We start from the raw sequence: 11,706 nt of genomic DNA, 5'->3' as shown, positions 1-11,706 counted from the left end.
GAAATTTCTATCCAAATCTGCTCCTAGCGATGAGGAGCCCTCTAAAGCTTCGCTTGGGGCTTCAGCTCCTTGAGAATCGCGTCGAGCTCTGGAAATATGACCTTCGGTTAGCTCAATACGGTCAAACCACACCGGAGTTCAAGACACATACTCGTCGCAAGCATCATGTTTCCTGCGTAACGAGAATCGCGGTTGTCATTTAGTTAAGCTGCATGAATGTCCAAAACAACGAGTGCACCATGGACAGGGAACTGATCTACCTTTGATCTTGAGTTTGCCGCCCATAAATGCCTTCTGTCCGTTGAGCTTTCCAGATGCGAGGTCGACAAAGTCCTGATCGTGAATTATGGTTCAGTTCTCTGTCGCCACCAATCGAGATCTATACATATTTACCTTATCGCTGATTGTGATGACAATGTCCGGCTTCTTCGCTGGTGCACCGGTGGTCACGCTCACATCGTCCTTCAGATCCAAAGTCCAAGTCTGGACCTTTCCGTCACCCTGTAGTTTGGACGTCGCCCATCGTCAGTCGCAACTTCCGCAATATAGACGCGTTCAAATGCAAGCACGGACCTTAACGTCGAATTGGAAAACGGCCTTCGCCTTCTTCGCGGTAGCTTCCTTCTGCTCCTTCGATGCCGCGCCAAGGCCAGCCTAGAGACGGTGGGCTGATAAGTACCAATGATTGATGTTCGCAGAGGAAAGGAACTACAAACCTTAATTTGAGAGAAGATGGCAGAGGACTGGAACCCAGGGACTTCCACACTTCCTGACGATGCCGGAGCTGCCGCTGGTACTGGGGCAGGTGTAGGCGCAGGCGAGGGTGCTCCAGGAGCAGCGACAGCTGCAGCCGCACTTCCCGCGGAAGCAACTGGAGCGCTCTTAGCGGCCTTCAGAACCACGTCCAATTTCGTTGCGAGCATCATCTACGAGTCAAGTAGGCCAAGGTGAGATAGGATAGCCGACATTGCACATCACACCCGACAAGTAAACATACGTTTCCCTTGATTTTCAGCTTCCCGCTCATAAATGCCTTTTGGCCGTTCAGCTTTCCACTTGCCAAGTCCAGGAATGTCTCATCGGAGGTGTTGATGGTGATGTCGGGCTTAGTCTCCGATTTTCCCACAGTCACCTTGCCCTCCTTCTTGAGTTCCAGAGTCCAAGCCTGCTCCTTTCCCTCGGCATTCTTGATAACAATCTCAAATACGCCATTGGCCTGCTTGAGGATTTGCTTCTTCTGAGCTTCGGGGAGGGTTTCGACTCCGGCCTTAATCTGGTCAAAGACGGGACCGGACTTGAAACCTGCGACGTTAACTGACATTTTTGCGGTGATGCTGCGGAGGGACGGTGATGCTGCGGAGGGACTTGGCAATGTGTCTGAGACTGCGTTTTTATATGGGATGACTGTTGGCGAGAGTTGAGCCGATTTTCGCAGGCTGGCTTGCACGCTGCTGCTGAAGCACATGTCAAGCAACCAGTTGGGACGGTCGTGACACATCACATGTGGCTTGACGGCTGGGCGGTTAGGGTTACGTTAGGGACAAACCGGAAGTCAATGGATCTGGATCTCCCACGTCGGACTTCGGAGACAACGACAAGAACAGCAACCCGCATCCATCCAGCACTGAAACAAAACCGCTTTACGAACCGGAACAAGTTGGTATATTTGTACGCTCACTCTAAACAACAATGACTAAACGCTACTCCACTGGGCAACTACGGTAGGGTAAATAGCTTCAAACGTCTCGTACAGTTTGGGGTAGGATGTCTTCATAATCTTCGAGTCCTCGGCGATCGCAACGAACGTCGCAGACACACCGGCATCGACCACTCTGTAAACGACTTGCATAACGACAACCCCGGCAATAAACGCACAGTAGGCAATGGCGACTGCTTCCGCCATGATTGGGTTGGAGCCACAGAGGGGCTGGCTCTCATAATCCTGCTCAGGGAAGTCGTCGCAGGACGGGTAGCTTCGGTACGAAGGCAAGGCGGCCATGGAAACCCCATAAGCCCCCATCGCGGAAGCGAGAGCAACGCCAACGGCGAGGCAACCCATCGTCCACGAAATCAGACTGTCGTTGATGACAATATTGATTCCGGAGGACTTGAACAGTTCCCATGTGTCACGGGCAGCGTCGACGTAGCTCTGGCCGTAGATGGCAACGCGCGCGAATGCGTATTTGTTGAAGCACTTCAATAGCGAGAGGAACATGCCGAGACCGCATTGGCAGCATGCGCCAACGAGCGAACCGTGCCCGACGTTGGCGAAGATGGAGCTGATGAACTGCGCGATGAGGACGACGAACGAACCAAACGCGACGGAGCCGAACGACGTGGTGAAGGTACGAACAAACGACGCTTTGAGCGGGGAGACGGCGGTTTTGCCGGAGAAGTAGTGGCTGGCGAACGCGCCCGCGAGCACGGTCTGCAGCGCCATCGGAATGAACTGGAGGGTCCAGTACGCGGAAAAGATCAGGTAGACCAACCCGAACCCAGTGCCACTCTTGAAATTGACGGCATCGAGGTACATTCTGTTGGGGTTGGTCGGATCCTGGGAGACTTCGATCGTGTCGACTTGGTATACGAGGAAGCCGATCCACCCGGCACCGGCAGCGAGAGCATAGAGGGCGTGAACAACCAGCGCTATGGAAGACGCGGCATACATCGACGTTCGGGCATCCATAACCTCAGTGACGGTCTCGACCATCACGATGGTGAAAGCAACGCGCCTCTCCCATCGGCGGATCATGTATCCAAAGATGGCGGCGACACCCAAGCTCATAGCCGCGGCGGCAAACGAGGAAGTCAGCAGCCCGATGGCAAGGAGACTGAATCCGACGATGGGCACATACAACGCTACGTAGGTAGTTTTCCTGGCACTCAGGCGAAGACAGCGCAACGCGAGGATAGCGAGGAGGATGGAACCGATGAGGGACAGAGGGAGGACGTAGAACGCCGGGTGGACGCCCTCGTCACCGCCATCACGTCCAAATAACCCATTGCCGGACGGAATCTGATCCGCGATACGACGAATACTCGACTTCAGATTCGCAATGCCGACAATATTGATAACGGTGGCGATAAACAGCTGAGCGACAAACACGATGCCGACCCGGAAATCACGGTAGGTGTTCACGAAGGCGAAGCGGTCGGATGGAACGGGGCTTGGAAAAGGTTCATTCTTCTTGGTCTCCTCTTGCGTATTTCTGGGGGCGGTTTCGTAGGCGGGGCTGGGTATCGGCTGGGAGTAGGTCGATTGGCCGAGGAGGTTCGCCGAGTCGCTGTAATTGATGGGGCTGGAGGACTCGGGCGATAGATCTATACTGTGTTCAGACATATCTTTGACCACAATGAAAAAATCGATATATGGGAATGGTTTGGTGGTGGGGAAAGGGGAGCGACGAATGACATTTCCTTTTATATGTGGGCCATGTAAATATTAGGGTTGGCGGAGAGGTATTTGATATCTTGTGTCCTTCATCAATAGGGTTGTCTATTTTTGGCAAGCTGGTCATAATAGCGGACACCACTTATCAAAGGACGAGTAAGTACGTAGGATTTTTGGGACAAACACAGTAACATCGCTGGACATCTTGGTAATAAATTCCGGTCTTATTGTTCCCGTAGCTTCCGCTCTCTGACACCACGGGTTTGGTTCAACGGCCTTTGTTACCCGGTGCTGCTGAGCCCCGCAAGCTTTCTCCTGTCGGCCTGTTTGGGCGGGTGCTGCAAGGAAACCCAGGCACCCCCAGTCTGAGCCCAGATTCAACAACAATATCGAAGTGTAATTGCTGTGTTGGTGCGAAAAGCAGAGACCAATTCGGACTTGCACAAAATGGTAAGGCATGTCGGGCTCTCTTCAATGACGCTTGGAGAACTGAACGACTCAATTGCTGACTCAATTGCCCTGATGACCGAACTCGAAGAATCGCCCCGACGCCGAGGACACTACCACCCTTTCTACCACTCTGGACACCGACGACCTTGACACATGCACCGCGGTCCGCAATGCTAGTCTTGCGTTCGACGATAAATTCTCGGGTCCCAAAGTGAGGCATACGTATTGACTTAAAGACAGGGCACTAATAACATGACTTGGCACACCTGCCTACGCACTGGGACACACTTCGTACGTATGGCTGTCTATGTACAATTGGGATTTCTAACTTCGTGGGAGGAAGCGTGAGGATGGTGTCGCGCACGTATCAAGTTTCCAAAGACATCTTGCGTTGCAATTCGTTCCAATTTCACTCTTCGGTATCAGACTCGTGTTGCTCGTCAGGGTCAGGTATGACTTCACACCAGTCAGCCTTCGACCCAGGGGTCGTTATTCCTGACGCTGTTTCCGCCTCGAAATCGGTGATGGAGGTGTCGCTCGACTCATCCGCAGCGGGTTCAGGCACATTGAGCGGCGACGGTGTTAGCTCAACCGCTACCTCCTGAACCACGGTCTGTTCCACGACGATACCACTAGGTGGTACCGTTTCCGGCGGGTCGCCCAGTATCCCTTCCATATGGAGGGACACGTTTCGCTCCTCGTCGTCACTCAACATGTGGTATGTTGACCGCCTTCGCAGCATTGTGCCGCTCTGGGAGCCTACTGGTGCGACGGCGACGGCCCCTTCGCGCCCGCGCCCAAGGGATTGCATGTCTGGCGAGGGCGGTGACTCTAGCGTCAGTTGGGTGTCCTCGTGGGGTAAACCTGGATGCTCTTTGCCGTCCACGGAAGTGCTCGGCAGCGCAGAAATCATCTCCTCTGTGAGACCTTCAGGCGAAGCAGCAACCGTGCTTAAGATTTGAGGGGCGGGTTCTGATGAAGTGGATGCATCAGGGACAGATCCGCCGATGGAGCTGCTGCTCAAACCCGTCATTTTGGTGCTATAGCTGATGTATGGTAGCCGACCATTTGTTCCGCCCGCTCTGCTGAATGCATAGGAGTACGCGGACCCTTTCACGAATGGCGATTGTCGCCCGTCAAATGATGGTGGAGGCGTGGCGTGCATAGCGTATTGCGGCGGCGATCCAAACGGACCAGAGTGGTAGGATGGTGCCGATGACATGGATCGCGGCGATAAAGCCATGTTCGCGATGGGATACACACTCGCAGGTGGAGAGAAGCCTTCATCGTTGTCCATCTGCTCGATCAGGCGCGCGTCCAAGGTCTCGTTCAGTATCGACTGCTCTTGTCCTCGCTGTGCTTTGTCCGCGTCTTCTGGGGTTTGCGAGCCGCCTGCGATGCTACTCGCGCTGGATGTGGGCGCAGACTCATCGCCAGGACCCCTGGTTTTGAAGCAAGCCACGAGAACTCGCCAGACCATGAAGAATGCCAACGTCTCCCAGAACATGATCGCTGCTACGAACACGGATCCCGTGCTCAGCTTCCAGTGGTACATGAAGTATCGGAGTCCCTGGAAACTTGCGTCGATGTGCAGAGTGGCTTGATACAGCTGGAGTTTGCTGTCGGACAATCGGACGAGAGCATGGTGCGTGGGATGCTCCTACAGAGTATATAGATGGTTAGCCTAGGGTGTCCGTGCCCTTTACATCGCTAAGATCCATAAAAAGTTACCCTCATCTCTTCATATTTCTCCACGAGCGGTACAAATATGCTTTGTGCTTCCTTTGTCCACCCAAATACCAGAGGCAGCCCTTTCCAAATGGTGAGCATCGTCCGCAATAAAGGTGTTCGATATTGCAAGATTCCCTGTGATGGAACAACACGTCAGCCCTTCAACCTCCGGCGTATCAGTCAGTCACTTGTTCTCGCCAACTCACCGTTCTGCTGGAGGATGCCAATGTCTTGTTTGCTTTCGATTGGAGGTCTATGTACACCATGAAATTGCCTAGAGTGGACATCAAGATGTGAGCATAATCGCTATGCAGTCGCATTCGGAACATTCATTCGACCTACCCAGATCGAAGTTGCTGTGAGAATCAGGCACTGAAAGTTCCAAGGCAAAGTTGTAATGTTGTTCGGGCGTCAAATACGTGGACTGTCGTACGACGAGATCGGTGGCAAGTCAGATAAGGAATCGTTAAATATCGTCTGATAAACAATTCCACCCGCACCTGTCTGCTAAACGTATTCGCCGAAAAGTCCACGAGGGCATGCGGGTGCATTGACGTCTCGGGTGCTCTACAAAGATCATGCGTGGTTGAGCATGGTTGGATGGTTGAAGCCCCCGGGAGTAGAAGATTGCGGTACGGGGCTGACGAGAGTATTGCGTATTTGGCGCAATGTGGTGCTCGCTTCCTCGCAAACGATCTGACGCTCGCTGAGGGCTCGCTAAGAGCCGTGGTTAGGGGAGTATTGCGCCTTTGGCGCAATGTGGCTCGCCTGCCTCAAGCAACCCTTCGCCTCGCTACGCTCGCCGTGAACTCACCCATACTGCAGATACACTGGTATTGCGTGAGTGACTTGCGGGATGTATATGCAGTAGAAGAGTCCATATATCGTCAAAGCAATGGTGAGGAGGGCGCCAAATAGGGACCCAAAAATCCCAACGTTGAGTGCGACTTTCTGGGTCTTTGTGGACGAGACGCCCTCATATCCGAGCCGCAGATATGGCTCCAGGAAGGTCGATACGGGCCGGACGACATACTCCTGCGCCGCCTGCGTAGTTCAACAGTTGTCAGTGTTTTCTGCTTTTAAGGGAATTACGGTTCGCAAAATATAAACAGTGGAACTTACGTCTCGAACACCGAGCATTGTGGTGATTTCAACGGCCAATAGTATAGAAGCTACGCCAGATCCGAGATGCAGTACAGACGTGGAAGACTATGTATGAGACCTAACAGTATTCACACATGGGTTGTTTGGCTGTGATTGCAGTGGTTCTCACGTTGCGTGGGAAACGGAGAGAGCAGGAGCAGCGTTCTGAGGTCACCAAAACAAAATGTCACGCTTGTCACGCGTTATGGTGATCTCCACACACAGTTCCCCACCGGCAATCTTCACAATCTTCTGCAGCATTTGGTAGGCTGGTGTTTGACTGGCCTGTGCTCCGGGACAGGTGTTGTCGTTCCTGCGCTTCGTGGAAACATGGCCGCCTTAGTATGTCCCCGCTCAGCAGAAGTAACGTCTTTGGCAGGCGCTTCGACAGTCACGTCGCAAGGGAAGAGGAACTTCGGAACATCCGCCAAATCCATCGATACCTCGATTTGCAGTTTCGAAACCCGTTCAGGCGGCGCGATGGCGTAGAGAGAAAGGATGTAGAGAGGAATCGCTGCTTTGGCATCGGGGAATCAACTTGCGGCGTACATCAACTTGCCCATGACTATAATGCAGTATTTGGAATATTTAGTGGTTTTCCGTCACTATGTGTGTGCAACGTATGCAACATGATTCTATGCTGTACAATGAGTGCATTTTTCATATGTGCCAAGAAGGTCTTGACCAAGCATGGCATCATGGAATAACGAAGCAATACGAGTCGACGAAAGAGGTGAGACTAACAAAATATGCGTGTTTCCAAAAATGTTCAAGACTATAAGACAAGATACGAAGATACTGCGAAGCCACTAAGGTATGCTAACTGCTGCGAAAACTATGCGACGCAGGACGCCGAGACATCAGAAATGGGGGGAAATCTAGTCTATTGCACCATCTCCGACAAGATGGTATCGTAGTGACGGGCATACACCTCCTTGTTGTGCTTGGCCAACAGTGCGATCCTCAACGACAACGCCTCGAGCTCTGTTTGCACAATGTCCAATCCGGCGGATGCAAGGCTCTCCCGCTTGAAGGTACCCTTCTCGAGCTGGTACCGGATGGCGGCCTGCACCCTGCGGCTGATGAGGGAGAAGACCGGGTCCTTGTAGGAGAGTGTCTTCTCCACCATGTTCTTGATTACAGTCTCTTGTTCGGCGGACAAGGGCGCAGAGTCGGGGCGAGAGGAGTTGAGAGTGGCGATGACTTGGAGAGAGAGGTTGTCCAGAGTGGTTGCCTTGTCCTTGAGGAGGATGAAAAGCACCTCCTTCAGCTTCTGCACCGTTGCGCGCTGGTCACGCAGCTCACGCAGCGCATTCTTGGAGAGCATGATCAACGCGGCGACGATGGTGATCGCCTGCCCCTCGTTCTGGAAGCCGTATAAGCGCTCCGCATCAAGCATCATCGTCTCGGCGAGCGTGTCCGGCGCGATCGCAGTGTTGGCAAAGACGATGTTCAGCAGCGCCTCGTTGTACACGTTCTCGTACTTGACCCGGTTTTCCACTGACTGGATGCTCTCCGGGTTACGCGCGGCAACGGTGCTCGCGACCGAGTTCACGGCTGCCGACAACCACGCGCGGGTCCGGTCCAAACTGACAATCTTGGCGTCCAGAGCCTCGTCGAACTTGGTGCGCTCGTACTCGACCGCCTGGGTCTGAAGAACGGGTCGCAAAGCCTGGAGGCGGTAGTTTGCCAGATCGAGCTTCATGTCGTCCAAGATGGTGAGGACACGCTCGAACGCTTCGGCGAGGTGGGCTGATTGGGCGACGTTGCGGATCGCTGCGTCACGGACGGGCGCGCAGAGCTGTGACATCTTTTGAGTGATGTACTGCAGGCAGTTCATGACGTCGAAGGTGTTGCGCTCGATTTGCTGCTTGACATGCTCCACGTCGAGAACGTCCTTGATGTTGTCGGCGAACTTTCCCTTGTCAGAGACCATCGAGAGGAGGGACTATACAGAGAAACCGTTCGTTAGAATGCGCAAGGAGTGATATGGGCAACAGCAGCGATTATACATACCTCACGGATCTGAGCAATGAACGCAGGCACGTGACGGTCAAACTTGCCCTGGTTGAACTCCTCGCGAACCGAGTCAAAGAACGCTTTCTTCGCCATAGCCCGGATCTGCTCTTCCAGCGGCTCGCGCTGGGATGGCTTCAGTTGGAAGTCGGGGTCCATGACCAACTCATGCGCAAGCTGAGCGTTGCTGAGGTTGCTTCCGATGCCCATGGCAGACAATTGCGGGTCAGCGGTCTCCATGGTGGACATGGTCTCCTTGACCGCAGCGGCCGTGTCAACAGATGCCGCTGCCGCGGGAGCGCTCTTGGCGGTAACCTCAGGTGTGCTGGAGCTAGAGGTGGAAGCGGATGAGCGGCGCGCGGGGCTCACAGAGTCAGATCGACGCTCGGGCGAGGAAGCCGCCGATGGGAAGCTTTGCGGGGAGGTGGAGAGGACATCCACCGCCGGGGCGTCCAAAGACTCGGCGGTGGCGCTGCGGAGCTGCTCACGCTCAGCGGCCAACCTCTGCAAGGCGTCATCACCGAACTTGGCCAACTTGGCGTGGATCTGCTGCTGTTGCTCCGCGATGCGAGGAGCCCACTCGACGTCAGCCAGCGGGCGATCCTTGACGGACAACCACAGTTTCTCCAGCTCCATAAAGTGCGCGATCATGCTCTCCACAATGCGTTCGGTGTCGGCGCGCTTCCACGTTTGGAAGGCGGCGTAGTAGTCGACGTAGGTCTCCCAAAAGGCCTGAGTGGGGTTGCCCTCGACGCTGAATGCGGACATCCAGGATTCGAAGTCGCGAAGCATCGCAGAGGCCTGTTCGCTGAGGGCCTAATGGAGCATTTTGAGTGTTAGTAAGCAGACTCGAATTGACTCGATATCGGCGAGAGGCATCGTACCTTCTCAGACTCTCCCATGGAAGGCATCAACTCCTCCGGGTGCGCAGCCAACATGTAAGCGGAGAGAAACACACGAGCAGGGTTCTTGAGCACCATACTTGTCTTTGGTACCATCATCTGAACCCGCTTCAACAAAGCCGCAACGGCCTTGATCACCGATGGTGACTGTATCCTACCAACAAGCTCCTCGAATGGCATCTTCATCGCCCTGTCGAGAGTGATCTTAAATCGACCGAATGACTTGATCGACGGCTCCAGCTTCAACTTCCTCCACCAACTCTGAATGCAAACCACGGCATCCGCAGTGAACATCTGCACCTGTCCCTGCTCCCATGCCGCCTGCGACTCCTGAAGAAGGCGTGATCGCGGTGTCGTGAGCAACCGTTGGCGACGAAGGGATGTCAAGATCAAGCGCTGTTCAAGCGCCGCCTTCCGGGCAGCCGTCTCCAGAGCCGTTCGCTCCGCCTGCGCCCTGGCGACCTCTTTGGCATGCGCGACGGTATCGGCGCAGGATTTGACCTGTTTCTCCAGGATGGCCTGGCGGTTCTGCTCGGCGTTCTGCATGTCCTGATCTATACGGGATCGCTTGGCGGATGTGTCGCCGTTCTCGCGCATGCGGGTGGCCGCGCACACCGCTTTGACGTGGGTGGTGCGGCGACGGAGACGGCGGACACGGTCTTCGATGAAGGCGGTGTGACGGGCGAAGGCGGAAGCCCTAGGTGTCGTGCTGCGACCACGCAGGCGCGCTTCGAGATGGTGGGGTTTGCCGGCGGGCTGCTTCAGGGGAAGGATATCAATGACGAAGAAACCACCTTTGGTGCTTTCCATGTTGACGGCTTTGTGAATCGGGATGAGGGAGTGGGTGGCAAGTCCGCTAGTAAGTTTCGCTGTGGGGTTTCCTGAACTGCAGAGCTTTGATTCGACTACTTTCGACGGCGGCGGTGACCTCTCTAGCAATTTCTGTGATTCAAAGCAGTCGCTCACAACTAGATGGAACAGAAAGATGCAAGAAAAAGCAGAAGTCGGATGGTTGGCAATGAATAGTAAGATCTACTAGGTGTGATATACAGGCAAACAACGTCTTTTCGGGATTTGAAAAGTAAGCGGGAAAGAGACGGCCATCAATCTACCCACCGACAATATATGAAGCCTCATCGAATGCCCAACAGATGCCCCTTCCTTGTTTGTGGAAAGAAATAAACGACGCAATATCTCCATATCACTTTCACTATCTTGCTTGACAAGAGCAAAAAGGTGGAGAGGTCACTGCTGGCAGGCAGTTGACTATGCGCCACGCGTTCGCCGAAACCCGAGACAAGACAACCCCGCTGCTATTTTTGGCAAACGGCCGCTCTCACACCGGCGATCGATATGCACCCTTGGGGCGGATGACGTTCGTCGACTTTCCCTCACCGTCGGGCGGTAACAGCGAGAGAAGAACAAGAGCGGAGAGCGAAAACCGCGATTACTCATCACAGTTCCTTTTGGGAGGCATGAGTCATGCATGGCGCGCAGCCTCGAAGACAAAAATCTGGGCAAATTGGTAAGGACAGGGTAAAAGGAATCTGGGAATCTTGGGAATCTTGGGAATCGAGTTACATATACAAGTGCGGAGCATAGAGATATAGACGCCTCTATAACAGCCATACTCCGCGTGACGCAGGGATTGCCTTCCTTCGGTCTTCCGCATCTCACCCGTTGTAAAGAAGTGCTTTCGGTAGGGTGGGCAGGACTGTGAAAGCATGGGCTGGGGCTTGTGCTATCAAGACGTCTCGTTTCTGAGCTTCTCGTGGTAGAAGAAGCAAATCAATGCTTGTGCTGGACGAGTTCCACCTTGCATGTAGAGTGTAGACGCATGTGCTGGGGCCCCAAAGTCGAAGCGTTGCTGGTGCGCAAATGAGCGGCTCGACGACGCTCTTCCCATACATATTGCAAGTATTGTCGGTGTTCTCGTACACCACCGGACTCTGAGACTCAGCAGGACCGTGTGAGACTCCTCAGCGATGGACTTCAAACGATGGACTTCAAATCAATGGACTCTCTCCGAAAGCGGCCTTTACATGCGCACGACTCAGAGTTTCGAGTTCGAAA

At 54.1% G+C, this 11,706-nt stretch overlaps 5 protein-coding genes across 5 annotated transcripts; all 5 read right to left on the bottom strand.

Moving 5' to 3' along the window:
• Positions 1-41: 41 nt before the first annotated feature.
• EV422DRAFT_564321 (SCP2 sterol-binding domain-containing protein) lies at positions 42-1,321 on the bottom strand (the record flags this gene model as incomplete). The annotated part of the gene is made up of 7 exons (XM_053072187.1): positions 42-88; positions 152-172; positions 261-333; positions 394-501; positions 574-654; positions 717-926; positions 998-1,321. 7 exons carry the CDS (start codon positions 1,319-1,321, stop codon positions 42-44), a joined length of 864 nt encoding a protein of 287 aa, XP_052928667.1.
• A 266-nt stretch (positions 1,322-1,587) lies between these two features.
• Positions 1,588-3,458, bottom strand: EV422DRAFT_516902 (plasma-membrane choline transporter-domain-containing protein). The gene has a single exon (XM_053069415.1). The coding sequence runs from the start codon at positions 3,338-3,340 to the stop codon at positions 1,694-1,696; it is 1,647 nt and encodes a 548-aa protein (XP_052928666.1). The 5' UTR covers positions 3,341-3,458; the 3' UTR covers positions 1,588-1,693.
• Positions 3,459-3,888: 430 nt separating this feature from the next.
• EV422DRAFT_516899 (putative adipose-regulatory protein-domain-containing protein) lies at positions 3,889-6,861 on the bottom strand. The gene is made up of 7 exons (XM_053069414.1): positions 6,695-6,861; positions 6,387-6,616; positions 6,073-6,289; positions 5,915-5,996; positions 5,779-5,846; positions 5,573-5,707; positions 3,889-5,501 (listed from the first exon to the last, which is right to left on the bottom strand). The coding sequence occupies exons 1-7, from the start codon at positions 6,710-6,712 to the stop codon at positions 4,251-4,253; spliced, it is 2,001 nt and encodes a 666-aa protein (XP_052928665.1). The 5' UTR covers positions 6,713-6,861; the 3' UTR covers positions 3,889-4,250.
• A 737-nt stretch (positions 6,862-7,598) lies between these two features.
• On the bottom strand, positions 7,599-8,890 carry EV422DRAFT_492713 (T-complex 11; the record flags this gene model as incomplete). Its single annotated transcript, XM_053067621.1, has 2 exons — positions 7,599-8,663; positions 8,732-8,890. The coding sequence occupies 2 exons, from the start codon at positions 8,888-8,890 to the stop codon at positions 7,599-7,601; spliced, it is 1,224 nt and encodes a 407-aa protein (XP_052928664.1).
• A 327-nt stretch (positions 8,891-9,217) lies between these two features.
• EV422DRAFT_487939 (uncharacterized protein) lies at positions 9,218-10,443 on the bottom strand (the record flags this gene model as incomplete). The annotated part of the gene is made up of 2 exons (XM_053067406.1): positions 9,218-9,547; positions 9,616-10,443. Coding segments are annotated over 2 exons (1,158 nt in total), but the record flags the coding sequence as incomplete, so codon positions are not given.
• Positions 10,444-11,706: the final 1,263 nt, after the last annotated feature.

The sequence above is a fragment of the Fimicolochytrium jonesii genome, assembly GCF_025526975.1.
Source record: "Fimicolochytrium jonesii strain JEL569 chromosome Unknown EV422scaffold_3, whole genome shotgun sequence".
NCBI lineage: Eukaryota > Fungi > Chytridiomycota > Chytridiomycetes > Spizellomycetales > Powellomycetaceae > Fimicolochytrium > Fimicolochytrium jonesii.
Note: the sequence above shows the minus strand (reverse complement) of the source record. Positions and strands in the feature narration are given on the sequence as shown.